Raw genomic sequence first — 27,926 nt, 5'->3', positions numbered from 1 at the left:
CTTTGCTGTGTCGTCAGAGCTCCAGGGAGGGACCTGGGTAGACAGAGAAGCCGGAAACAGCAGGCTGGGGCAGCCACTGCTTGCACTGAAAAGGAAGGCCGAGTGAGGGGGGAGAGAGAAAGAAAGAGAGGGGGGGAGAGAGAGAGAGAGCGTTAGAGTTGTTGTTGTTTTCTTTTTGGAGGTAGTGGTGGAGGGGGTGCTAGGAGGGCCAGCCCTGAACTCACTGGACAGAGCTACAGACCCATGGGGCCTGGCAGTGCCCTCTGAGAGGGAGAAGACGGCAGAGGGGTGCCTGCCGAGGTGAGGGGATGCCTGCGAGCAAAGGAGGGGTGGGGGCTCTGACTTTGAGTGTGGGGATGGATTAGTGGGGCCTCTTGGGATCCTCCCCTGGGCGGGGCGGATGGTCCCCTAGAAACTGTTTCATCTAGTGTTAGTACCCCGTGGTACTAGGTTTTGGCAGTTTCCGACTCTCGGAATCTGGGTGGGTAGGGACCTCCGCATTTCCCTCTCCCATGGGTCACTTTCTAAACATTCCAACCTCTGCACTCCCAGGGGCATGGAAAGTCGGGGGCAGGGGGCGACTGGAGGAGGGCCTCTCTGTCCTCTGGGTGGGGGAAGTGGCTGCCCCTCCATAGGAGGTTGCTGCCAGAGGGCGGTGGGCCCTTGTCAAATCTCTATTCTGCCCCCTGCCGAAGGTTCCTGTTCAAGGGTGTGGCTGGACTCGGATGGGAGGGGGGGCTGGTGAGTGAGCCCCAGATGTAGACCTCATGGTGCCCCAGAGGAGGAGGAATTTCCCCCTCAAAACCGCTCCACGCTTGGCTGCTGTAGACGCCGAGATTTCCCGGGGCGGCGTGGAGTTAACCCTCCTCGTGCTGATCAGGCTCCACCTCCCCGCGCCCCTCCTCCCACCCCGCCGCCACAGTCACACTCTAGGTAACTTAGAGCAGCTCGTTTGACTTTAGATCCTGTAGTCATACGGTCCGAGGAATCGCGTTTGGAGGGGGTTGAGGGGACGGGGTTTAGGCCACCAAGCCCCCGGTTGAGGATGTTGGATGCTGGGCTTCCCCTCCGGGTTTGGGAGGAAACTCCGGCCCCGCCCCCTCGCCTCTTGCTCCTCCCCATCCGTGGCCCTGGAAGGGACTAAAGGTACCGCGGTCCTCTCCAGAACAAGCGACCTAGCCTTGTCATGGGGTAGTGGTGGGGAGATATGTGGCTTCCTCATGTCTGGGGAGTGAGGAGGGCTGGAAGTTTGAAACCTGGCCAGGCCAGGAGACTGGTCACTCAACAAGGGGATATAGAGGAAATGGGGACTGCCTATGACCTGGGTATCTTCCCAGTCTCCAACAAGGTAGTGATAGGGGGTCAAAGGTCTGAAATCGAGGAATCAGCACCTTAGACAGAGTGGAGGAAGAGAGAAGAAAGGAATGGAGTTCTCTCTTGAATTTGAAACAGACTGAACACAGTTCAGAATGTGCCTCCCCCAGAGGAGAGTTGATTAGAAAAAAGCCTGTTGGAAGACCCTGAGCAGGAGGGAGACTTCTGCTTTTCAAAGAAAAGAGCTCAGGAGAATAGGAACTGGGGGCAAGAGAAGCAAAGGGTCTTGGGGTGGGAATGTCCAGAGAAGGGTCCTCTGGTTTTCATCTATTTGGGAGGGCTGGGAGAGGTGAGAGGCTCAAAGTAACAGAAGGACTTGGTGTTGCTGGATTGGAGAAACCCAGGGAATTTCCATTCTATCCTCCCCCTCCTCTCTGGGAAAGTGACATTGTGAGAAACATGAACTGAGAGACCCCTGGGAAACCACTAGTCTACCCAGCCCTCCCTGCAACACCCGCACCCCTGAAATGGAGAGCAAGCCTCTTCTCTTCCCTGTCTCTTCCTTTCTCTCACTCTTTGTTGTTCTCCCTTCAGCTTTCTAGCCTCTTCTCTTCCCTGTCTCTTCCTTTCTCTCACTCTTTGTTGTTCTCCCTTCAGCTTTCTAGCCCTCTGATTTTCTCATTCCCTCTTTTAGTCTCCTCACTCCAGGCTAACTAATCCCAGTGTTTCCCCAGTCTTTCTCACCCTCTTTCTTCCATCTTTCTACTTTCCCTTTTTCTCCATCTCCTCAAACCTTCCCCACTCTTAGGATGATGGTATTTGGAGCTGGAAGGGATCATCACAGCACAATGTGGTAGTTAATCCCCACTCAGATTCATAGCTTGATTTCCAACTCACTTGCCAGGGGCTTTGGGCAAGTTAGAGAACCTCCTTGAGCCTTGGTTTCTTCATATATGAAAGAGGTATATAATTATATACCTTTAAATTTTTTTTTGTGAGGGGGCTGGGGGTACAAACTCAGTGGTAGTGGTCTCATGCCTAGGATGCATGAGACTCTAAGCCCAATCTCCAGCATCACAAAAACTACCCACAATATTGTACTGAGTGTAATGCCTTTTGAAGAGAAATGTATGATAAATAGTAGTTATTGACACTCTATTACTCTTCTCTTTGTCATCTAGCCCACTGGTTTTCAGAATACCTCATGGAGTCCTAGAATTTTGACAGGTTTTTCAAGGGATACCTTTGGGATTAAGAGGTTAAAAAGAGGGGAAGCAGACACAGTTACAGGCCCTCCACCCTTGGCTTCAACAAAACAACTCCAGTTTTATACCTTTAAGGGACAGTAGTTCCCCCTTATCCATGGTTTCACTTTCCACAGTTCAGTTATCCTCAGAAAACCACACTCTGAAAATATTAAATGGACAATACCAGAAGAAAACAATTCATGTTTCAAATAACTTTTACTTTTAGTTTGTTGGGATCTATTTTATTATTAGTTATTGTTGTTAATCTCTTCTTGTGCCTGATTTATAAACTAAATTTTATCATAGGTACATGTGTATAGAAAAAAATAGTAGATATAGGGTTCAATACTATCTTCTGTTTCAGGTACTATCTGAGGTTTCAGGTATCCCTACAATATCTTGGACTGTATTCCTCACAGTTAGAGGGGACTACCATATTGGGACTCCACAGATTAAAAACTAAAATCATCCACTACTTAAAAATTTGGAAGCAGTGATGTGGTGGCACATACCTGCAATCCTAGCAGCTCAGGAGGCTGAGGCAGGCGGATCACGAGTTCAAGGTCAGCTTCAGCAATTTAGCAAGGCCCTAAGCAACTTAGCAAGACCCTGTCTCTAAATAAAATATTTTTTAAAAGGGCTGGGGGGATGTGGCTTAGTGGTTAAGTGCACTTGGGTTCAATCCCCAGTACCAAAAAAAAAAAAAAAAGGAATATGCTCCACTCATTCAGCTCTCAGATTTTGTGGATGAGAAGATCAAGGCCCCTAGACCAGATGATCCTTACCCACAGAACCAGAGCCAGGTCTAGAGCTGCAACCTAAATCCTCTGGCTTCTGTAGGGAGCTCTTGCCCTACTTCCCTGAGTTCCCTTGTTATCCCCTCTTGCTGCAGCTCAGCTCTTCTCACCTCTATCACCTGTGGCTACCATTGAAGGTGCTGCCCCATCTCAGGCATTGACAATGGGTGCCCAGGGTTTGAAGATTAAACTCAAAGTGCCCATCAGTGGCTGTAGGCACACTGTCTCAGAAGGTAGTCTGTAAGAGGTCAGTAGCTACCCCACATTTCTTGGCCATCTCCCAGAGTGGTTTTGTTTTTCTCTTCCAAGCACCCTCTAAACCCAGATCATGTCTCTGTGGGGTCTGGTCTCCAAGATGCCCCCAGAAAAACTGCAGCGGCTCTATGTTGATTTTCCCCAACATCTGCGGCATCTCTTGGCTGACTGGCTAGAGAACCAACCCTGGTGAGTGGTGCTGCCCATGTCCTCCTTTACCCATCTACCCTCTCTTTAGATTCTGTCCCCTATCCATAGAATTAAAAACATGGGACCCATTATTCCTTGTGTGGTGGCCTAGACCTAGTGGGGACTCTGTACCTTTTTAAGATCAGATTATGCATGTTGACATGTGGACAAATCACCTCCTAGGAGGCAGAGTCAAAGAGGAGGGAGGTCAAGTCAAGCACAGTGGCACAGTTGTGTAATCCCAGCTACTCAATAGGCTGAGGCAGGAAGGCAGGAGGATTGCAAGTTTGAGGCCAGTTTCAGCAACTTACCAAGACTCTGTCTCAAAAATGAATTAAAAATTAATTAAATAAAAGGACTGGAGATGTAGCTCAGTAGTACAGCATGTTGTGTGACCCTGGGTTCCCTAGTGCTGAAAGAAAAAAAAAAAGAAGAAGAAGGATGGAGGTCAGGGCTGAGACAAAGGCACTTCTCATGATAGCTAGAATATTAGGGAGCAAGAGTGACCACTGCTGATGACCTAGATGGAGTATAAGGAGAGGGAAAGGAACCACTGAACAGTTGATTGTGTGATGGAGGGTCAGGGACTGAGGAAGCCCTGGCTTAAGATAGACTCATCCTGATCTTCCTGCAGGGAGTTCCTGGTCGGCTCTGATGGATTCTGCTGCAACATGGCCAGCGCCCTACTTTCAGCAACTGTCCAGCATCTGCAAGCCTCTGCAGGAGAGCAGGGAGAGGGGAGCGCCATCTTACAACATATCAGCACCCTGGAGGTGGGACAGGAGGGCAAGGAACACAGTTGGGGTGGGGCCAAGACAGAGCTGAGCATTGAGCATTAGAAGAGATGCTTGATTGGTGGAGGTTGTTGGAAGCAAAATGGTGTTCCTGTGGTTAGCTGTTAGCTAGCATGCAAATTCGATTTTAAAAGCATGCAAATACACAAAACTTCTGGAGTCTATGCTTGTGCTACCTTGCAGTGTATGTATGAATGGGGGCCTGGGGATGGGAGGGGGAAGGGGATATGGGTCAGAGCCAAGCTAACTGCCCACCATCATGACTTCCATAGAGCATATATCAGAGGGATCCCCTGAAGCTGGTGTCCACTTTCCGACAAATACTTCAAGGGGAGAAAAAAGCTGTTATGGACCAGGTATTGTGATACTCCGTTACTACCCTAATTCATTTCCCTGGTGCTTTAGCATGAGCCAATAGAAAGAATTTGAAACTCAGGAAAGGCTTAGTATTCTAGGATTCTTAGTAGTCTTAGTATTCAGGATGACCAAAGGGAATTCCTAGGTCATAGTAAACCCCAAGCCAAGTTTAGGGAAGCTTCAAATGAGCGGTGGTTAGTAGTGAGGCCTAGAGAGGACAGAGCAAGGGGTAAGGAGCTGATTCTGCCAGGTGAAAGATTTTATTCCAGGAGATCCAGGAGGTCAGAGGAACATCCAACTGGGAGAAGGGAATCAGAAAAGGAAGTGGTCTATCTCTTTTTCTGCAAAGCAGAGTGGAGGCTGGGCAGGGGAGGAATGGGCAGAGTGTCTCACCTCTTGTCATCTGTTCCTCTTGCACAGTTCCGCCACCTGCCAATGCCCTTCCACTGGAAACAGGAAGAACTTAAGTTTAATACAGCTCTGCGGAGGCTGCAGCACAGAGTAGGGGAGGCTCGCCTTCTCCGAGAAGCCCTGCAGCAGGGGACTGAGGCTGGCCAAGGTGGGGGCCAGCACTGGAGCCCTCAGGGGTTCTGGGAAGTTTGGGAGTGATCCTCTCTTGGACACCAGCCTTGATGAACCTCTGTTCTTTCTTCATCCCTGATTTTTGCCCCCTCCTTCAGTGCCCCTGCGTAGCTTGATTGAAACTGCTGCCAATGGGACTGGGCCAAGTGAGGTGAGTAACTGATAGAGAGGTGGAGATTAAACTCAAAGTGCCCTGGAAGGGTGGAAGTTAGACCTCAGAGAAACACAGACTAAAGTGGGGGGAGGGAATGGCAGGGAGGTGAGAAAGAGAGCTCTGTTCCTAGGATCTGGGTGAGGAGGCCGTGTGTGGCCCTGGCTCAGGCCCCTCCCTGCCCTTAGGCTGTAGCCACGCTACTGCAGGAGACTGTTGGGGAGCTGGAGGCTACCCAGACCCTGGTGTTGAAGAGGATCCAGATTTGGAAACGGCAGCAGCAGCTGGCAGGGAATGGTGCACCCTTTGAGGAGAGCCTGGCAGCACTACAGGAGAGGTTAGAGCAAGGCTGTAAGAGGAGCATGGTAGGGTGGTGCTTCTGTCCCTGGGGAGAATGCTCAAGTAGGGGAGGGCCGGAGGAGAGGGCCTTGATGTGGACAAGACTCAGAGAATCCAGTTCCAGAGGGCTGCACACAGTTGGTCAAGTTGCATCCTGCACAAGTATGCTCAGTTGAGGGGTCACAAATAGCAGGTACTTTGCCTTACAGTATACTACATGCTAGATACTGGAACCCTGGGAAAGAGGCAGCCAGTTTCCACAGGGCATCTAGGCACTAAGAATGAACATCCCTCCTAAAGCCAAGGCAGGCCTAAGAACCCCCTTCAGCCCAGGTGCCTTGTGGCCACTCCCACTGCCCACCCTACCCCTGCACATACAACATCCTGCTTTCTCCCTGGGTTTAGGGGAAGGGAGTCTGGGCCAGAGCAGACATCCTGAATCCTGTGCCCCCCTGACCACTATCCTGGCCCCAGGTGTGAGAGCCTGGTGGACATTTACTCCCAGTTACAGCAGGAGATAGGGGCTGCTGGTGGGGAGCTTGAGCCAAAGACCCGGGCATCACTGATTAACCGGCTGGATGAAGTCCTGCGAACACTTGTCACCAGGTATGCCCTATAAGATACCATTCTGGTCTAATGCAGATACCATGGAGAAGGAAGTGGTGGTTAGAGTTGTGAGGAAGGTACCAGGAAGGACCCTCTTCCTAACTCCCCTTTTGTCCTCCTCACTCTTCCCAGCTCTTTCCTGGTGGAGAAGCAGCCCCCCCAAGTTCTGAAGACCCAGACCAAGTTCCAGGCTGGGGTTCGATTTCTGCTGGGTTTGCGGTTCCTTGGGGCCCCAGCCAAGCCTCCACTGGTCAGAGCTGACATGGTGACTGAGAAGCAGGCGAGAGAGCTGAGCATGCCCCAGGGGCCTGGAACTGGAGCGTAAGTGAGGATTGGATCTGGGGCTGGAGAGGGCCTGTTGTGGTGATGGAGGCAAAAGGAGCCAGGAGGCTGATACCACATAGAACAGGGAGATGAAGATGGAGGCCTTTGGGGTGTGGAGGCTCTGAATGGTTAAGGCAGAAGAAGGGGAGAGACCCATTCAATCTATGGGGTGGAGGCATCAGGATTTGGCCAAAATGGGGACTCCTTCCTTAGGAACCAAACTTAGCATATGTGAGCCCCTGGGTTGGATCACCAGTCTCCTCCCCCACTAAAAAAGACCCAAGCAGGGACATGGAGATCTGTGGCCAATGACAGTGATAGTCCCCATCACTACCCATGGACTCGTCACCACCCCTAGCCCAGCTGGAATAAGCTTACTCATGTTCTGACCCCCCTGGCAGAGAGAGCACTGGGGAGATCATCAACAACACAGTCCCCCTGGAGAACAGCATTCCTGGGAACTGCTGCTCTGCGCTGTTCAAAAACCTGGTGAGGAGCTCCAGAGCATGGGGTCGGGGTCCTCATACCTCATATGGGACTCTCCTTGGGGAGCATGTTGGGAGCCCCAGAGTACTGATCTCTGTTCTCACATTCTCACTCTCCTCTCTCTCATCCACTCTTCCCATGACTCCACAGCTACTGAAGAAAATCAAGCGGTGTGAGCGAAAGGGCACTGAATCTGTCACGGAGGAGAAATGTGCTGTGCTCTTCTCTACCAGCTTTGTGCTTGGCCCCAACAAACTCCCCATCCAGCTCCAGGTGAGATGTGGCCCCAGCCCCAATCCAGACTGGGATCTCAGTTCCCTCTCTGTGCCACACACCAAGACCTGGATCCTCACCCCGCCTGACTGCCTCATACCTCATGGGTCTCAGATTCATGCATACTGGGGCGAAGGTGAGTAAGGGAAAGCAAGACTGCAGCATACTCATCCAGGGAACATACAGTGTAGCAGTTAACTGTGTGTGTGTGTGTGTGTGTGTGTGTGTGTGTGTGTGGTGCCGAGGAAGTGAACCCAGGGTCTCAGGATCTTGTGCATGTGAGGCAAGCACTCTACCAACTGAGTTCTATCCCCAGCCCTGTAGCAGTTAATTCTTACCAAGTACTTTATACACCAGGGCACTGTTTTAGTGCCCCTCTCACACATACACATTTGGTTTTCACGTTATAAGGTTATTACTATTATTAGCCTCATTTTACAGATAAGGACATTGGGACACAGAGAGATTTTGTAGTTTGCCGGGGTCATGCAGCTATAAGTGTCAGGTGGGTATCTGAGCCTGAGAAGTTTGGCTCCCATAGTACTGACATACAACCACTTCTCTATAGTGAGAACTAACTGCCACAAGCTCTCTAACTGTGTCCTGAGGACACCACTAACTAGACATGTCTCTTCTAATCCCTTCAGGTCCTATCTCTGCCCCTGGTGGTCATTGTCCATGGCAATCAAGACAACAATGCCAAAGCCACCATCCTGTGGGACAATGCCTTCTCTGAGATGGTGAGGAGTGGAGGGCAGGGGCAGGGGTAGGAAGGGTTCTAACACAGGGTGTGTGGGCTGGTGGGTAGCAAGCATGTTCAAATGCATTTTACTTTAATTTTTCTTCTTATGAGCCTACTTTTTTGCTTCTAACAGTAACAACTGTTACTCTATAGCACCAGAAACTACTATTGGGAAAGTACCATGTTTGTGAGCCAGTTCGGGGGACAATACCAAGAGGTGCAGGTTGGGGAGGTGGGAAGAACAAAGGTCTCCTGAGGAATACTAATGATGATATCATCCTTGCTTCTCTCCTTCAGGACCGTGTGCCCTTTGTGGTGGCTGAGAGGGTACCCTGGGAGAAGATGTGTGAAACTCTGAACCTCAAGTTCATGGCTGAAGTGGGGACCAACCGGGGGCTACTCCCAGAGCACTTCCTCTTCCTTGCCCAGAAGATCTTCAATGACAATAGCCTTAGCATGGAGGCTTTCCAGCACCGTTCTGTGTCCTGGTCACAGTTTAACAAGGTTATTTTCCTGCTCTTTGACTCTCCCATCCTCAAGCTCTACATCCTCAGGGCATTCAAGGCCTCCCTACCCTCTGCTGAGGGACAGACTGCTAGATCATGGCCATCAGGAAGTCCTTTGTAGTGGTCCAGGCAGGAAAATCACTCACCCTGGTGGTCACCCCTGGGGTTGCGTTCTCAGGCATCCCTCAGGTTTTGGTCTGGGGCACTCTGTCCTTTCTCTTTACCAGTGACGTGCACCACTCACCCAAATTGTATATAAACAGGGCTCTGATTAAAAAATGACTTTGACCCACTGGGAAAATAGTTCCTATTGCAAAAGCTGGATGAAACTCCATAGGAACATGTATGCTAATAACTCTGCTATGTGTCCACTGTGCCAAGCACAATGTTTTACACTTTATGTATGTTATCTCACTTAATTCTCTCAACATTCTTTAAGGTAGGTTCTATTTTTATTTCTATTTTACAGATAAGGAAGCTATGGTTAGAGAAGTTAACTAGTTTGTCTAGAGTCTCACAGCAGTAAGCTGCATGGCTAGGATGGAGCTCTAGTTACTATATTTTACTGCCTCCAAAATGAGGTAGTTCAGGACTAGGTCAGTTAAAAGAACCTGAGAAGAAGCAGATCTGGTGTCTTGGTTGACACCTAGCTGGGTAAACACAGCCGTGTACTGCTCCCTTTAAAACAAAACAAAAAGAGGAGCCAGGTGCAGTGGTGCGCTCCTGTAATCCCAGCTACTTGGGAGGTTGAGGCAGGAGGATTGAAAGTTTGAAGCCAGTCTGGGCAACTTAGCAAGACCTTGTCTTGAAATAAAATAAAAGAGCTGGAACATAGCTCAATGACTGAGCACTTGCCTAGCATGCACAAGGCCCTGGGCTCAATTGCAATACTGTAATAAGTAAATAAATATTTTTTAAAAGGAGGAAAAAGAAGCCCACATGACATGCTAGTAAAAGGAGCATGGAAATTATAGCCAGCAAGTCACTCACTTTCCTCTGAAGTCCATCTCTGCCAGCCCTCAGTAGGGATGGAGATTAGTATGGGAGTTATAAGGGGCACCAGTACCACACTGCTTAGGCTTGAATCACAGCTCTCCCTCTCAACTGCTATGTGGGTGTGGACAAATCACTTGATCCTTCTGGACTTCCATTTCATTGTCTGTAAGATAGGATTGTTATAGTACCTTCCTCTATATTCTTGTAAAGAGCAAATAATATATGGAAAGGCTTGGAATGGTGCCTAACACAATGTAATCATGTTGAGAATGTCATTGATGGGCCTCCCTAACCAGGCTCCAGCTCTGCCCCCACCCCTGCTCACCCCAGCTCCCTCTCCCCATCCCAGGAGATCCTGCTGGGCCGTGGCTTTACCTTTTGGCAGTGGTTCGATGGTGTTCTGGACCTCACCAAACGCTGTCTCCGAAGCTACTGGTCAGACCGGTGTGTATCTGCCCCAGGTGGTCTGAGCAACTATACCTCTGGCTCTCTCTCCACATCCAGTACCCACACCCTATCTTTTCCTTCATTCTGTCCAGGCTGATCATTGGCTTCATCAGCAAACAATATGTCACTAGCCTTCTTCTCAATGAGCCTGATGGAACCTTCCTCCTACGCTTCAGTGACTCAGAGATTGGGGGCATCACCATTGCCCATGTCATCCGGGGCCAGGATGGTGAGGTCACCCCAACCCTAGCTAGTCCTCTGCCTCTGTACCTATGCCCTCTGGGGTTTCTACTGGGAAGGAAATGTTTTGGCGTTCCTTGATGCCAACCTGATCTTCAGGAACTTCTTCCTTGGGTCCAACTTCTCTTCCTCCTCTGTGGTCTTAATTTCTACCTCTTGCTGTGAGCTCATGGCAATGGAGACTAGTGGATTTCCCTCCCTGAGGTCTAAGTTCACTCTCCCTTGCCTTGGTGGAATGAGAATGGGTCCTGTGCCAGGGGTAGGGAAGGGGGAGACTGGACAGAGGAAACCCAAGGTCTCATTCCTGTCATAGGTTCCCCACAGATAGAGAACATCCAACCGTTCTCTGCCAAAGACTTGTCCATTCGTTCACTGGGAGACCGAATCCGGGACCTTGCTCAGCTCAGAAACCTCTACCCCAAGAAACCCAAGGACGAGGCTTTCCGGAGCCACTATAAGCGTAAGCTGCAGCTGGCAGCATTGATGCCCTCTAGTTGCCCACCACTTCCCTGATCCCAGCCGCACCCTTCTCCCTGTCTGCTATATATCATCCCTAACTTCCCTTCCCCTTTTTAGCCCCACTTCTACCTGCCCATCAGTCTTCCCTGCTTTTCTACCGCCCTTTCTCCCTACCCCTGGAGCATTTATGACTCTCCTTTCCTTCCCACAACAGCTGAACAGATGGGGAAGGATGGCAGGGGTTATGTCCCAGCTATCATCAAGATGACTGTAGAAAGGTTAGTGTGGGGCCATGGATGGTGGGTGGCAGCTAGGGGCTGGTATTGACCTGCAGGAAGGAGTGGCAGCCTCATGCCTTCATCAGTCACCTGTGCCTTCCTCTCTCCTCCAGGGACCAGCCTATTCTCACTCCAGAGCCCCAGGTGACTACCATGGTGCCACCTTATGATCTTGGAATGCCCCCTGATTCTTCCATGAGCATGCAGCTTGGCCCAGATATGGCGTAAGGAACTGGATAAATGAGGAGGGATGTGGTCTGTGCAGATGGACCTTCAGCTTGGGTGGCTGGGAGAGTTGGTATGGGGGCTGAAACAGAGAATTTTCTCTCCCATGAAGGGAATTCCCCCTCCTAAGGTAGGGAGGGCTGACTTCAGGGATCTGTTTTCTTTCCCCAGGCCCCAGGTGTACCCCCCACACTCTCACTCCATCCCCTCGTATCAGAACCTCCCTACAGAAGAGTCGGTCAATGTGCTGCCGGCTTTCCAAGAGTAAGTTAGGATTTGGGGGGATGGAGTGGGGACAACATCCTACTGCAAGGTGTGGGCATTTGCCTCTACTAGAAAAGGCTGTTTGTGGAAATGGGCAGCAAATGCTAACACCCTTTCTTCTCCTCTGTTTACTGATGGTGCTGGTGGGTAAGATCCCAATTGCCTGCTCTGCCACTTACTGACTGGAAATTAGACCTAACCTTCTGGCTATAAAGTGGGACATAATAATAAGAATAATGCCTCATGGGATTGTCGTGAAGGTTGAATGAGTTCATAATACATGTAGAGCTGAGCTTTATGCCCATCTTATGGCAAGGACCATTTTAATATTTCCTCTTATGCACCTGAAATCTACTGTCACTTCTTGGCTATTATTGATTGATGGAATGATTGAGGTGCTAGGGATAACCCAGGGCCTCATGCATGCTAAGAACACACTTCATCACTAACTTATACCCCCAGCTGCTGTGTTGATTTTTACTCATTCATTTTTACTTTACTTCAATCTTGAAATGCCCTAGACATTTTTCTTCCCCAAGTATCACTCAGGTGTACATTAGCTCTTCATTAAGATACAACATCTGCCCTGCTCTGAGCTGAGGTGAAGGATGGGGAATGCGGGGATTTAAAACCACCCCAATTCAGAGTCCAAAGAAACATTAGAAATGGGCTAAGCCACCCCTATCTCTCACCCTATCACATTTTATAGGTGAGGAAACTGCTCAGAGTATAAAAATGGCCTGCTCATGGTCAAACACTCAGTGAGCAGCTAATTGAGAAGGTGGTGCTAGAGCTCACTTAGTGGTCTTGACTTTGCAATACCCTGCTTTTGTCTAGCCTTCCTTTCTTTGTTTCTTTTCTGCTTTTAGGCCACACCTGCACATGCCCCCCAGCCTGAGCCAGATGAGTCTGTCCTTTAACCAGCCTCACCCCCAGTGAGTGACAAAGCCCCTCCTGACCCCATGCTTCCCCTTTTTCCCCCGAGTTCACTCCATTCCTTTCTTCTTATTTCCTTTTCTGGTTCCCTGCAGAGGCCTACTGCAGTGCCAGCCTCAAGAGCATGCTGTGTCTAGTCCTGAACCCCTACTCTGCCCAGATGTGACCATGGCAGAAGACAACTGTCTAAACCAGACAGTGGCAGGGTTCCCCCAAAGCACCTGGTGAGTGGCAGCCTGGGGCAGAAGCTGGGTAGGAGCAGGGGAGCGGGTGCTATGCCTATTCCACTGCTTCCCCCTTTCTTTTTTCTTGCAGGGTTGGTGAGGACATGTTCCCTCCCCTGCTGCCCCCCACTGAACAGGACCTCACCAAGCTTCTCCTGGAAGGTCAAGGAGAGGCAGGGGGAGGGTCCTTGGGAGCCCAGCCCCTCCTGCAGTCCACTCCTTATGGGCAGTCTGGGATCTCAATGTCCCACCTGGACTTGAGGGCTAACCCCAGCTGGTGATTCCAACCTGAGGAGGAGGAAGAGCCCAGAGACAGTTCTTCTATTGTCTCCATGGACCTGCCTTAGATACCTGCTCATGCAGGTGCCTTCCATCTCCAGCCACTCCTCCATTAGGAGGAAAAGACTGCCTGGAGAATGCATGGTGGAGGGAGCCACTTGACTCCTTCCTTCCCACTGCACATCGCTGTCCCCCCTCTTCCAGCACTGAGAGAGACAAGCCCCAACACGCCTGCACCTGTAGAATACACACAGCTCTCTGGGGAGAATGGGGCTGGGAGGAATCACAGATTAGGGCATAGAGGGCTTCTCTTACTCTAAGCCAGGGCCAGGGGCATGTGCAGAAACAGATGTGCACACATTTGCACTAGAGGCCAGAGACTGAGGGCATGGGTCTGGGTCTCAACTTTGGGATCCTGTAGTAGTAATCCAGGAGACCCTTGGTGGGAAGAGAGGAGGGACCTGGACACGTGACTACTTATACGGATTTTGCTAGACTGAAAAATAAATTCCCCTGAATTCTTGCCTGTTAGGTTTTTGGTACACAAATGAGATTATACAGTACAGGAGCCAAACCTCTGTATGGCTGTGTGAAATTATGTGTACCCGGGACATGTTAACGTACTATGACATGACATATATATTCATTACATGATCACATATAACTTGTGTCTATCTGCTTTTGCTTGTGTGACAACACAAATTTGGAAGTATAAGACACTGATCAAGACACCAGGGAGTATGCTGGCCTCTGGTATGCTAACCCAACATCATTTTAAGGTGACAGTGCCTGGGTGGATCTGTGTGGCTGTGACATCTACATATAGGCTATAGCTTCAGTGTCTCCACACCCTCAATGTTGCCTGGAGCCAGAGGATGACAAGGACCCAGACCTTGCTGAGGGGAGCCCAGGCCTTGCTGAGTGGCTCTCCAGGGTGTTGGGGGCCATGCCCACTGCTTGTCTTCTATTTTCCCCATCTACTGCCCACTTCCCTCCACTGCCCCACCCCATGCCACCTTTTTCCCCTCTCAGGGGGTCATGGATCCTAAGCCATAAAATAAATTTTATTCCAAAATAACAAAATAAATAATCTACTGTACACAATCTGAAAAGAAAGACGCTCTAAGTGTTTGGACAGATGCTGCAGTCTGGCCTTTCCTGGGGAGACCCTGAATCCAACCCAGGCCTCCCAGGGGCAGGTGGAGGAAGTCTCCATCCACCTCCCCCAAAGGGCATGAGGGAAGAACTGCTGAGGACTCAGAGGAGAGAGGGATGGACCGGCAAACTGCAGCTCTCATTAAATTAAAGAAACAAACTAGAAGCACAAAAATGAGGACAGGGAGGGGAGGAGGAAAGGTCCAGTGTTCTCAGGCCCCCCTTTCTGAGAAGAAATGTTGCCATTTTTAGCTGCTGGACCTTCCCAGGGAAGTCCCCCTTATCCCATGTCCAAACTCAGTCCGGACTGTTCACACCACTGGTGGCCACCTAGAGAGAATGGGAGTGTGTTTTGTGAGGGAGAGGAGAGCCCCAGCTGCCCTGGAGGCAGAGTCCTTGCCCCTTGCTTTGGGCTCTGGGCAGGGGTGAGGGGGCACCACGCACCCTCCATGTGTCCTCGCGCCAGGCCCCCGCTCATTATTGCTTGAAGCCCCATAGTCCTGTGCCCATGGAGCAGGTGGGGAGGCAGGAGGAGGGCAGCGGAAGGATTGGGGTGGTGACTTGGTTCCAAGGATGGAAAGTGAGGGTCTGTTTGAGCCAGAAGTTGGGGTCCTGGGTCCTCCTTCACTGTCGGCTGGCCTCGGCCTCCACTTTCACACTGCTCCTGCGACCCTCCACCAGTGCGGGATGGGGTCCTGGGGCCGGGCATCGGTCCAGCAGTCCCTCTTCAAACTCTGCAAGGAAAAAACATAGGTTAGAAAACAGTGGGGCAGAAGCTGAGGACAGAGAAGCTAGGGACACAGGCAAGGGCAGAGAAAGCTGTGAGATGTACTCAGTTTATTGAAATGCTATCTAATACTCTCTGCCTGTGCCCGGGGAGGGGAAGGTTCTGTACCCAAGTATGTGCAGCCCCCCTCCCCTTTCTGGCCGTGTGTAGCTGTCTCTGTGTGTGTCTCTGTCTCTGCCGCCTCTGCTCTGCTGGAATTTCTGGTTCTGTCAGGAGCCGCGGGGGTGGTTTGGCTCTGACCTCTCCCTCTCCCCCCTTTCCTGGCTGTGCCACCCCCACTCATCTCTGGCCCCTACCCAGGCCCCACCCACCCTACCATTGCTCCCCCAAGTTTTCTGGTAGCCAAATCAAGGGGATCACAGGAAGCCAGGCTCCCAGTTCTTCCCTCAAGAAGAGCCCCCCTTCTAGTCCCCGCCCCCACTTCCCACCCACGCAGAGTTTAAAAATACCAAGCCAGGGTTGGTGGCTTTGTCTGCTGCGTCACTCTCAGCCCAGCCGCTGCCCAGCCCTCTGCTGGCCCACTCCCTCTTCCCCTGTCCACAAAGCAATCCTCTTTGGGCTCCCCTGCTTCCAGGCTGGGCAACCCATCCCCACAAATCCTAGCCTGCTCCACCCCCTGAATCAGTGGAAGTTCTAGACACGCTACTCTTATTAATGACACTTCTTTCTGCTGCCTTCGTCCTCCATTCTCTACACCCTCTGGCCCCTCTTCTCAGATCTTTACCAGGGTCCAACCCCCCCAATGGGAACAGCAGCACCCTCAACTCCACAAAAGGCCTGATTAGCTGGAACCCCTCCTACTGTCCCCTCTTCCTCCCCCCAGGTCCCAGGATACCAGGATTGTTGTTTGGGGCCTGGGTGACTGGGGTGATTGGGGACAGCACTGCTGGCTGCCTCACCTGCGAGAGGTGGCTTCGCAGGCACACAGGGGCTGAGGCGGCCCACGCGGTCATGGGAGACGAGGCGGGCGAGCCGCAGCCCCTCATCCATCAGTGTCTGCTGCAGGATGTGGCGGCTCCATAGCCCATGGGCTGGCAATGCCAGGGGCAGGTCAGCAGGGGGCGGCGTCAGCCTTGGGCACGACCCCACAGCTGTGGGCATGGGCACTTGTCAGGTAAGGGGCTGCAGCCAATGGAACCCCACCCTCATCCACACAGCCAGACCCATAGGCCCTCTGTCCCCATCCAGCCAGGCGTCCCAACCCTGTTCCAGGCAGTGGCTCCTGGCTCAATCCTCCCACCCACCCACCCATCCCTGTCTTCCCACAATGAAGAGAGAAGTGCTCTAATGCATACTCACCCTGCAAGTGTCCATCTAGACTCTCCCCAGACAGGCTAGCACTGTCCTCTTCCAGACTGGGACGATATGTGGATGCATAGGACTCAGGGCCTGGCGGAGGCTGCTGGATTTCAGAGTGACTCTGTTCTCCAACCTGTGGATACCCCAAATGGGAAAATGAAAACATGGCAAGGTAGGAGGCTGGGGCAGGCTTTCCTACCCCTACAACATCCCATAAAACATTACCTCCTGTTTGAGCTTCTTTAGAGGGGGACCTCCTAATTCTTCAGAGTGGAGCCTATAAAGATGAAAAGATTAAAGGAGATGAAGGGGAGGGCCACATGATGGTCAAGGTATAGAATCTGGTCAGGGACATGCATTACTTGAAAACTCTGAAAAGCTGCTAAATGAGTAGGAGTCTCCAGCTCAATAGCTGCTGTGGGGGGTTGGGAGGAGCCAAGGCAGATGGGAGGAGGAACCAGACCTCAGACAAGTTAACTTGGCCAAAGGCAAAGCATGCAGGTGGGTGGGAAGCAGGTCTAGAGCTGCCTGAACTGGAAGTCGGGACGTGATCCAACTCCTTGGCAGCATTCCAATCTAGGAAGAACCCAGGGAAGGGGTCTCACCTGGAGCCCTTCAAGGATGACAGGTAGGTGCTCTCTCGGGCCACTTGTCGAGACAGAGAGAAGAGCTCCACCCTCCGAAGTAAGAGTGTATTGTCCCTCATGCAGAACTGGGCAGCAGCCTCATTGATGGTCAGCTATGGAGGAGGCACAGACAGAATCCTAACTCCCCCATTGCTTTACCCAGACCACCTCACCCCACTTTACCATCAAAGAGACCTATCCACAGGAGGCTTGCTTTGTTTGGACAATACACAGCAATTTTCTAAGGGAGGAAGACGAGAGCAGCACCCACTGCTTCCTAGTAATGCTCAGGGCCTCCTCCACTCCTGTGGGGTCTTAAGTGAATATTACTGAGCAGCTGAGCTCTTGCCTATTATCTCTGCTCTCCTTGCTAAGAATGAAGGCATTGCAGCAGCCAGGGTGGGTGTGGGAAGGAGGGGGTCCAGGACAAGGGTCCTGGTCAAGGGGCAATGAAGCAGAGCTGGAGAACATAGAAATTCTCAAGAGGCAAGCAGACTGAAACCTAGGAGTCAATGACAGTACTGAGATGACCTGGGTCCTCACCTCATGCAGGCTGAGCTGCTTGCCCTCCCGCCGTTTGGAGTCAAAGCGGCCATAGATGATGCTGTACTTGCGGATTTCCTCTTCCTTCTGGCTATCATTATCATCCATCTCAAATATGTGCCCCACACTCCGTGCCAGCTTCTTATTCAGCTTCAGCAGTGATGTGACCTCCCCGGCATCACCCCTTGGGAAGCTCCGGAAGATCCTCTCCACACTCTCCACCACCATCCGTATCATCTCTGGCTCCAGCCGGTCTGGACCACCCCCAGCACCACCTGCTGCCATCCCCCCAGCCCCAGTCCCCTCAGGGACTCCTCCCCCTGCAGGTGGGGAGAAGGGGGGTGAACCAGACTCCTCTTCTCCTCCTGCTCCAACGTCCGACTCCGGAGTGCTCCGGCCTGGCCAGATCCTGGGGTCCCCAGCCCCAGGTCCCCCAGGCAGTGGTGACAGTTTCTCTCCAAGTTCAAGGGGGCTCTTGGGGCTAAAACTACGGGTACTACCCGCCTTTTCCCCTGGGCTGCCATGCCCATTGCTCATGCTCCCTTTCCGGGTACCCGCAGTCTCAGAGATCTTGAAAAGCGGAATGCTAGAGACAGGCACAGCAGGGACTGGTTGGCTGAAGAGCCCTGGATTGGTGGCCCACTCTCTCAGTGCCTTCTGCAGGCGTCGGACATGCAGAGGCTTGGTGGCCATGCCCACAAGTGCCATGATCTCCAGGAACTCCTCCTCACCAGCCTCACACAGCTGCTGCACATCATCCCCTCCTTGCTGGATGAAAGTCTCATAGTAGGAAAGGAGATTGGCCCGCTGCAGGACCCGGTACAGCTGCAGCTCCCCCAGTGTCCGAGGCAGTGCCATGGCTCGGGCACTGGCCCTGAGGAGGGTACAAAAAAGAGGCAGTCAGTGCAAATGCCCCTGCTGGGTACCAACCCACACTAACAATTGACCTCTCTTTCTTGCCTCCTCTTCTTCCCCTCCCTCCTTTGAATACTCTTTCTGCCCAATGTCCAGAGCTGAACACAGACTATGAGAATGTGGCACTCTTGGAGGCTTAACCATGATAGAGCCATCACAGGCTAACCTTACGCACCAAAAGCCAGTGCTGTCTATATATGTCAGACTCTTACCCTTCATCTTCATCTTCGACCTTTTTGGTCTGGGACAAAAAGACCTGGAGTGCTGAGGCCCATTATCGCACCTCTGAGATGGCTGGACCTTTTTTCTCCCTCAAAACAATCCTCACCTTTTACTCTAAACACGGAACAATCTTAATACCACTTAACATAACTTGCCAAAGTAAAGAGAATATAGGAGTGTCTCCTACTCACAGTGGGGCCCACTGCTGGGGCCCACTGCTGGCCAGATAGCATCCCTGCCCAGGTGGCTGAGGGAGGGGTGTGGCCCTTTCCCTGGCTTTCCTACTCAGTGAGGCAGGTGGACCCTTCTCCTCTACCCTCAGCTTTCCCACAAATTAGGTGTTCCCCCTTGCTTTCTCCCTCCAAGACCTCTCCTCCCTTCCAGCCTGCCCAGTGCCCCTCAGTTGTGACCTCCCCTGGTGTGGCCTTCCCCACTCCCTCGGTAGTCCTGTCCCTTCAGCTCAGGCAATGGGGGAGGGGAGGGGCGCCTCAATTGTTCTGCACCGGGGCTGTTCCACCCACACACTCCCACAGTGGTAGCGTCTGTGGGCGAAAACCGCCTGGGGGCTCCCGCCTACTCTCCTCTCCCTTATTTTCCACCTACATCTTTAAGGAGAGTGGGGAGTCGCTGAAGGCCTCTTCAGCGAGAGGCTGCACACCGAAACTCCCCTACCCACGCTGTGAAGGAACGGTCAAATACAGGAAGGGACGCCTCAGGCATCCCCTGCTTCAAGCCTGCTGATGCGCCTTTAACTCAAAGGCGCTAGCTTCTCCTGGACCCGGGGACCACGCTCTGTGCCAACAACACACTGATACAGCTGTGCGTCCCCCACCCTCCGTACTATCGCCAGCTCAAGCTTCTGGGCTTTCCCCTGGCACTTAGGGGGTCCCGCATTCTTTACAGGCGGTTCTCATGCTAGGTCATGCCCATAGAGTAAATCTGGAATGGAGAACAAGATAGTACTCTTTTGTATTCAGCTTCATCAGCTCCTTGTCTTCTCCCAAGGTCCCCTAATTCGAAGACTCACCCCCTTTTCTATCAGTCTCCACCCCCCACCCCCGTCCCACTTCCCCACGTCCTCTCCTCGACCTCCACCCTCCGGACCCCATTCCTGAGTCCAGCTCCACCCATCTCCACTCCCCACCGCCTCCCTTTGCCCACTAACTTGAGTCTAGGCTGCTGAGTCCGGCGGGCGCTGTCCCCTCCGCCCGGCGGCTGCTCGGCTGTGGGGGAGGGCGCTCTGTGCATGGACGGTCGAAGACCACCCGGGCTGCCTTCTCGATGCCCGGCGCTCCGTGCCTGCTGCACGCTTTGCTTTACCCGGCGCGATGCTGTGTCCACCGCTGTCCAGGCTCAGTCCCTCCCTCCACGTCTTCTCTCTCCGAGCCTCCGCGCCTCTGTCTATGCCTCTGCCCCCCCTCCCCGGCTGCGCTTGCCGCCTCTCCGCGCCTCCACCCCCGCAGGACGCACGGGGAGCGAGGCCCGGCGCTGCGCTGGCTGCTGGGCTGGCGGGAGGAGGGCGTGGGCAGAGCCGGGGGCTGGGGCTGGGGCCAGGGGTTGGGGGTGGGCGCCCGGGCCTTTGGGCTGCCGGAGACGCGGCAGCAAAGACAGAAAGGAGGAGACTGGGGCAAGAGGTGTGGGGGCGGGGGCTCGGAGTCAGGGTGCCGAGTCAGGGACTGAGGTGACCGAGGCCAGGCTGTGGAGAGCGAGCTTGGGGACCCAGCGGGCGGGGCGAGGTCGCTCCTTGCCGCCCACGCCGGATGCACAGCCGGCCCTCTCTGCGCCCACGTACCCACGTGAGCGCCCTGCCGGCTACATTCCTACTCCCCCCCCACCCCTGGCCCTCCAAGCTGAGAGCACTGTTTCACAACCACGCACAGGTACACAAAGACACAGAGAAGCGCACGTACGTGCACACTCGTCTAAACAACTACACGAAAGTCCGCTGCCCATACTCCGGCCTCGTGGTGCTTGCTGTTCGTGTGAATGTTAGAGGAGAGTGTAGGGAAAAGTTGGTGAAGGCTTTGGGGTGCGCGGCTTTTTCTTGTGAGTGCATCTGACTCCCAGGGAGTGGTACTTAGGGCAAGTGTGAGCGCGGACTTCTGTAGGAATCCCTTAGATATCCCAGCGCCCTTCTCCAGCCCCAAAAGGAGTTCTTAGGATAACTCAGAAATGCAGGCTTTCTACACCCCTGCCTCCAGTCAGCGCCGGAGTTTGGGGACTAGGGATGGGCGGGTTATGCTAGAAGTCAGATAGGTGCGTGTTGATTAGGTGCAAGGCGTTTTGTTAGTGATCAGGCAGGGATGGGGGGATGACACCCTATGTGCTGAGGTTGGGGACCTCTTGAGGAGTAGGTGGCAAAGCTGGGATAAGAACACCTCTTCTAGGACTGTCTATTAGAGGACTCGCTGTAGAGAGTGTTGTGAAAGATAAGCAAGAGGTCGGGCATCCGACGTGATTCCCAGTGGAAGAGCTAGAGGGAGGAGCTCCTTCAAGGAGCCTAGCCCCACTTCGCAACCCACCGCCCCTCCCCCCTTGCTTTCTCCTAGCCCCATCTGGTTCCCATTACACTCCCGCCCACGACTAGGAGGGCTGGTGGGGGGGCGGGCAACTGGGGGTTTTAGGCTGCGGGGAAAGGAGGTGGGGGAAAGCTAGAGGACTAGCCACTGGCCAGGGTCCCCTTAGGTGCAAACGTCGGCCCCGCCCGCCCATTCCGCCCTTCTGAGTGGTTCGGTCAGGCAGGGCGTGGGTGGCGTGGGTCCCGGCTGGTTCTACATTCCAGCCTGGCCAGGGGACCTTTCTTTTTCTGGTGGGGGTAGGGGAGAAAGGGTGCGTTTTTGGTTGGGAGGATCTCAGTAGCTCAGACTTTTGTCTTCATCCTCTTAAACACCACATATAATGTGGGTGGTAGGAACCAGTAAGGCCCCCCCAATCCCAAACCCCATCCTGCAAGGAAGGAGCTTACCTAGAGGGGCTCCCTCCGGGGGGCACCTCCCAACACCCTTGGAGGAGTGTTAGTGCCCCTCCCCCACCCCCACTCGGGTTATTTTGGAGTCCCGGCTGCCAGCCGCTGGCCCCGGGTTTCCACGTGCCCCCGCCCTCCCCCGCCCACGCTCCCCGTGACGCACATCCTCCGCCCACGCAGCCTCTGCTCCAGGCGCCCCCTCCCTCCCACCGGCCCCCCTGGGGCGGTGCTGAGTCCTGGGATCTGCTGGGCTACGCCCGTCGGTGGAAAAAGGCGGAGTAGGGCGTGAATGAAGGGGGCGGCAACTTGCTGGGTGATGGGCTCCTGGGTCCGGGTCCAGGAAAGAGGAGGAGGGAGGAGCGATTCTGAGGGCTCTGGTCCCGCGTCCTGGGGCGGATGCTTGGCGGGAGAGGAAGGAGGGGAGTAAAATCCCGCGGAAGGGGCTTGTCCACTCTTTGAAACGCAGTCAGAAAGGGTCCGGGTGCGAACCTCTGTGTGGGAGAGTGAAACTACCGGGTATTTGTATCTCAAGATTGTCATAAGGTTCAAATAGAAACTATGTGACAAACTCTGCAAATTGTAGAATGCAAAGCAAATTTAAGACGCTATTGTCTTAAATAAATAAGCTCAGTACCCTGAGTTTATGTATTTATGTTTCTTTATATCTACTTGTATATCTGTGTCTCTGTCTATCAAGGTTTGTATTGGGGCCCATCTATGTGTGGATTTAAAAATATATACATTTTAAAAATCATTGACTTGTCAGGCCCCGCCAGAGGCCCAGAGCGCCCCCGCAGCCCGCGCCGGAGCTGCTGAGATGTCTGTTCTTCGCTTCCCTCCCACTCCTACCACCCCCACTCCCCTCCTACTCCCTTCCGTTGAGAACAAGGAATTTCCAGCCTTTAGCAAAGGGAGAGAGAGGTAGGAGAGACTAAGACCAGGAGAAACTATAGAAAAACATAAAGAGGGGTGTGTGTGTTTTGGGGGAGGGACAAAAAGGGAATGAGAAAAAAACAACAAAAATTTTCATTGCTTTTTCTTCATGGGCCGCATTCTCCTTAGTGTCCCACTTGTTCATTTAGGACCATATCGGTACCTGACTCACCTGCTCCCCCCTCCCCCATCAGTGTTCTCAAAATGCATACAGCAGATCAACTGATCTCATTTAATCAAAGTTTAATATTCTCTTTATTGTCTACACTGGTCTCTTCCAGGAAAGGAGACAACATCCTTGGACCTAGATGTCCAGGAAAAGGGGAAAAAGATTGTGAAGAAAAGGGAGAAAGTGGGTGGAAGAGGAGTGAAGATACTGCAAACCAGTCACTGCGAACCAGAAGGATTGTTGTTCCCAGGCACGTGTAGATTTTCATCTAGCAGATTGCACCGCTCACTCCTCCTCCCCACTTTTTCACAGTGCCAAATGCTTGAAGACTCACTCACTGTGGCTCAAACTCACCTTCCTGGACCCTCTCCTTCCTGGACCACCTCCACGCCTCCAGGCAAAATTAATTCCTCCCACCACTCCAAGGAGGTCTTTATACACTATTTCAATATAGTTGTATTACCCTCAGCTCAGGACCTCTTTAGAGGCCTGATACCTGGTTTGCCCTCTAAAATGAATGAATTGATGATGCTATTTACAGGCCTGAGCAACTAAGAAGAGGGCAATTAACACAAAATTTAGAGCAAAAGGGGCTGAGCCTGGACAAAATTGTTTTTAAGTGGAGACATTTGTTTTTATGTCTCTCCTCCTCTTAGTTTCCAGTGAGTCCTGCAAGTCTGGCTCATTGGCATTCTTAAATGTCCACTACTCTGGTAAGTTAATTCACACCCTGGTACTATACATAGAAAGCTGAAATCCTTGCTGGTAATAGAAAAAAATGAATATAGGGCTGGGGTTGTAGCTCAGTGGTAAAAACTCTTGCCTTGTATGCGTGAGGCCCTGGGTTGGATCCTTAGCACCACATAAAAATAAATATAAAAAAATAAAGAGATATATATAAAAAAAGAATATAAAGTAATGAATTCTCCTTTTTCTTTTCCTCTCCTCTAATAATATCAGAATTTATGGTCTATGAAGTGTTATCCTTCAATTTAGTCCATGAAGTGTCATCCTTCAGTTTCACGTGTGTGTACACACGTGCTAAAGAGCAAACCTAGGATCTTAGGTTTGCTAAATTGCTGAGGCTGGTCTTGAACTTGTGATCCTTCTGCCTCAACTTCCTCAGTAGCTGGAATAATAAGGGTGTATCTGCACTCACGACTCAGTTCTTTTACAAGAAGTGCTTCACTTCTTAAAGACAAATGTTCCTAACTTCTTTCTATATAGAACTCGAAGACTAGTAGGGGAATAGCCATACAAACAAATTATTACAACATACTGTAATAATAAGGGTACAAACTATGACAGAAGTGTTAAGGGGCAAGTTACCTATTCTGCCTATTGTGAGGGACTGATTTAGACAGGGATACAAGAGAGGTGATGAGGCAGTCCAGAATTTTGAGGTATGAAGAGATTTCTGGGAAGAAAGGAAGTCAAATCAGACCAGAGCGTGTGCTTGTGTGGAGTCATGAAACAGAACTCCATGTTTGGAAAACTAGGCATTATTGTTTATTATTGCTGGGTAGAGGATTAAGGTAGGTGGAGAGGTTAGAAATGAGCCCTGGGAGGTGTACAAGCATGGTATTAAGGATGTTATACACCAGTATATCTCAAACTATTGTTAAGGACTGGACTAAGCTTTTTCTTTTTTTAAAAAAAAAAATTCTAACCTAATGTTGCCCACTAATTTTATAAAATACAACAAAAGTGGATTAGAAAAAAAATCACCCCATTTTAAAAATTAGAGTTCATAAATATTGTTTCTCCCTCAGATTGCTAGTAAATTTCTTAAGCATACTTCTGCAATAGTTTCATTGCAGATTAGTATCAAAGTATCAAACAGTATCAAACTTTGAATAGCAATTGTAGTTTCTTTATACCTATGTTTTGGGTTTCATCCTACAGAGATAGATAATGTGGAACCATAAAGACTGCATCTTAGGAATGGCAGGGACAGATCTGCATTAAGGAGCAAAGTAGAGGAAGGATTTATAACTGCAAAAACAGGGAAGCCAGATGAAGGAAACCAAAGGATATTGTCGCTTCAAGATCCTCCCAGTGAGAAATTACAAAGTGCTGGGTGCATTTAGTGGCATGGAATGGAGAGGAAAGGACAGATCTAAAAGATAGAAAATAAAATCTATAGGACTTGGTGATGGCTGAATTGTTTTCATAAAATATTCACAATCTGCAATCCTTTATTTATAATAATACATTTTGAAATTAGGAAAACCAAAAGTTTTTTTCATAACATACTTGACATATTAAAATCTATTCTGGGGGCTGGGATATAGTTCAGTGATGGAGCACTTGTTAAGTGCCAGGCCCTCCATCACTGAAAACAATAACAAAGCTTCAACCTAATCTGAATTGTGCTTATTTTGTGGCAAAGAATCTGACCTAAACTTACATGAGATTATTTATGGTTTTCATTTATACCTCTTTCATTTATCTTAGTATCACTATTCATATGTCATTGCAGAAATATTAATTTGGCTAACAGGTGTTGTCCTAGATGCCATTACGATTGTTGCCTTGTATAGTGCATATGTGCCATTTTATTTTTCTAAAATTCAAAAAGTTCTGAACACATATTTACATCCAGATTTCCCACCCTATTTACTCATCAGCCTTGGCCTAAGTTTTTTTTGGCTATTTGCATAAATCAGATCCACCTGCAGATAATGAATATTCATTGTAGCGTGTGCTACATAGATTTTGAAGGTGAATCTCAAAAGTGTTTTGAGTGGTGTCCTCGTTATTAAAATAAGGCAAAAAACTTCTTTTTTTTTTTTTTTTTTAAGAGAGTGAGACAGGGACAGAGAGAGAGAGAGAGAGAGAGAGAGAGAATTTTAATATTTATTTATTTATATTTTAGTTTTCACGGACACAACATCTTTGTTTGTATGTGGTGCTGAGGATCGAACCCGGGCCGCACGAGTGCACTACCGCTTGAGCCACATCCCCAGCCCCCCCCCAAAAAAAACTTCTTAAATTACTCCTTTTTTTCCTGTCTTTTGGTACTGGGAATGAAGTGCTTTGCCACTGAGTGACACCCTCAACCCTTTTTATTTTATTTTTTAAATTTTGAGATGGAGGTGTATACGTGTGGGGGGTATCCTTAAGTTGCCTCCAGAGCTGCTGGGATTACTGGCCTTGAACCTGAGATCCTCTTGGCTCAGCCTGTGGAGTCACTGGTATTATAAGCATTGAAGTACTATATTGAACCAACAGCAGTCATTTGTGTGATAAGGTGTGATATGTTTGTGGACCACTAATCTCATTACTGTAAACCTCATTTACACATTTTAATAATCAGTAGTTAATGATCTTTTGGAATTAGTTCCCAAACCTGAAATTAATTTGCCTTTAGTCAAAACCAAAAAGCAAGCTCTGAATGGTGTGGAAGAAAAAATGGAGTGTGTGTGTGTTTATGTAAGTGTATGTGAATTATATATTTGTACATAATAGTATTCTGAAATATATATAAAATATACATATATACACATGCATATTACTAGACTTTAAGAACTATATTATACTTACAGAAACATTGAAAAGAGTGCAGAGAGTTCCCATTGGGGGGGGGGGTCGGCGGGCAGGTAACTGTTGATTGAACTCAGGAGCACTCAACCACTAAGCCATATCCCCAGTATTTCATTTAGACAGGGTCTCACTGAGTTGCTTAGTCTTACTTGCTGAGGCTAGCTTTGAACTCAGTGATCTTCCTGCCTCAGCCTCTGGAGCTGCTGTGATTACAGGCTTGCGTCACCACGAGGGGAGGATTCCCATTATTTACCCTATTACTCTTCAACATTAGCATGGTATATTTTCCACCATTAGCAAAATATTATTCATTTACTATTATTATAATACTGAGGATTGAACCTGAAAGGAAAGTGACCACAACACTCGGAGTGACCAAAAGATCTTTATTGCAGCAGTGCAACAAAGAGAAAAGAAGGAAGGAGAGAGAGAGAGAGAGAGAGAGAGAGAGAGAGAGAGAGAGAGAGAAGAGATGAGATGAACAGGGAGAGAGCAAGAGCAAGAGAGAGACAGAGAGCGCGCGCAAGAAAGATAAAGTGCAAGAGAGAGAGAGAGAGAGAGAGAGAGCGCAAGAGAGAGAGGGGCCTGGCAGGAGGGAGTTTTTATAGCCCAAATCTAATGGGGCCTCTGGGTCTGCATGCTGCCTTGTTGGCCCAAGTGGGGTTGAGTGCTCAGCCTTGAGCGGGACTTGACACAAACAGGTGATAAAGGACCAGATAGAGGGGGGTTTGAGTGTGTGGGCTATCTTTCAGCCAACATCTGTTCAGCCTGCTCTGCACCCAACAGAACCCAGAGGCACTGTAACACTAAACTATATCCCCAGTCCTTTTTTAAAAATTTGATACTTGGGATTGAATCCATAGGAACTCTAGCGCTCAGCCACATCCACAGCCCATTTTATTTTTTGAGACAGGGTCTTGCTAAATTGCCCAGACTTGTCTTGAACTTGCTATTCTACTGCCTCAGTCTTCTGAGTAACTGGGATTACAGGTGAACATCACCATAGTCAGTTATTCATATATTATTATTGACTGAAGTTTGTAGTTTGTTCATATTTCCTTAGTTTTATTTTTACCTTTCTTTTTTTCTGGTCCAAAATCCAATAATACCACATTAAATTTTTTTTAAGTTTTATAACTTTTTTATTCTTATTTTTATTTATTTATTTATTTTTTAGAGAGAGAATTTTAATATTTATTTTTTAGTTTTTTCGGCGGACACAACATCTTTCTTTGTATTTGGTGCTGAGGATCGAACCTGGGCTGCACACATGCCAGGCGAACGCACTACCGCTTGAGCCACATCCCCAGCCCTTATTTTTATTTTTTTAACGTAGTGCTGAGGATCGAACCCAGGGTCTCACATGTAAGAGGCGAGTGCTTTACCGCTGAGCCACAATCCCAGCCCCTTGATATTTTTTTTTCATATTTTATTTTTTTAGTTATAGTTGGACACA

At 50.3% G+C, this 27,926-nt stretch overlaps 2 protein-coding genes across 4 annotated transcripts; one reads left to right on the top strand and one right to left on the bottom strand.

Moving 5' to 3' along the window:
• The first annotated feature begins 17 nt into the window (after positions 1-17).
• On the top strand, positions 18-14,360 carry STAT6 (signal transducer and activator of transcription 6). 2 transcript variants are annotated; one of them, XM_081310439.1, is made up of 22 exons: positions 22-300; positions 3,668-3,802; positions 4,437-4,575; positions 4,869-4,952; positions 5,374-5,512; positions 5,634-5,686; positions 5,875-6,023; positions 6,500-6,631; positions 6,764-6,952; positions 7,357-7,444; positions 7,592-7,714; positions 8,362-8,454; positions 8,754-8,960; positions 10,308-10,402; positions 10,498-10,634; positions 10,959-11,105; positions 11,319-11,382; positions 11,496-11,606; positions 11,779-11,871; positions 12,741-12,806; positions 12,903-13,031; positions 13,123-14,358. In XM_081310439.1, the coding sequence occupies exons 2-22, from the start codon at positions 3,687-3,689 to the stop codon at positions 13,310-13,312; spliced, it is 2,544 nt and encodes an 847-aa protein (XP_081166565.1). In that variant the 5' UTR covers positions 22-300; positions 3,668-3,686; the 3' UTR covers positions 13,313-14,358. The 2 variants fall into 2 exon arrangements, with proteins under 2 accessions (XP_081166566.1, XP_081166565.1); XM_081310440.1 differs by lacking the exon at positions 12,741-12,806 and having other exon boundaries at positions 18-300; positions 13,123-14,360.
• A 78-nt stretch (positions 14,361-14,438) lies between these two features.
• NAB2 (NGFI-A binding protein 2) lies at positions 14,439-20,996 on the bottom strand. Of its 2 annotated transcripts, XM_081310441.1 has the most exons (7): positions 20,023-20,986; positions 17,721-18,594; positions 17,157-17,290; positions 16,777-16,828; positions 16,552-16,684; positions 16,152-16,343; positions 14,443-15,199 (listed from the first exon to the last, which is right to left on the bottom strand). In XM_081310441.1, the coding sequence occupies exons 1-7, from the start codon at positions 20,103-20,105 to the stop codon at positions 15,090-15,092; spliced, it is 1,578 nt and encodes a 525-aa protein (XP_081166567.1). In that variant the 5' UTR covers positions 20,106-20,986; the 3' UTR covers positions 14,443-15,089. The 2 variants fall into 2 exon arrangements, with proteins under 2 accessions (XP_081166568.1, XP_081166567.1); XM_081310442.1 differs by lacking the exon at positions 16,152-16,343 and having other exon boundaries at positions 14,439-15,199; positions 20,023-20,996.
• Between the last annotated feature and the right edge of the window lie 6,930 nt (positions 20,997-27,926).

This window comes from Spermophilus citellus (genome assembly GCF_964194105.1).
Source record: "Spermophilus citellus genome assembly, chromosome: 10".
Classification (NCBI taxonomy): Eukaryota; Metazoa; Chordata; class Mammalia; order Rodentia; family Sciuridae; genus Spermophilus; species Spermophilus citellus.
This window is presented reverse-complemented; position numbering and strand designations above follow the sequence as displayed.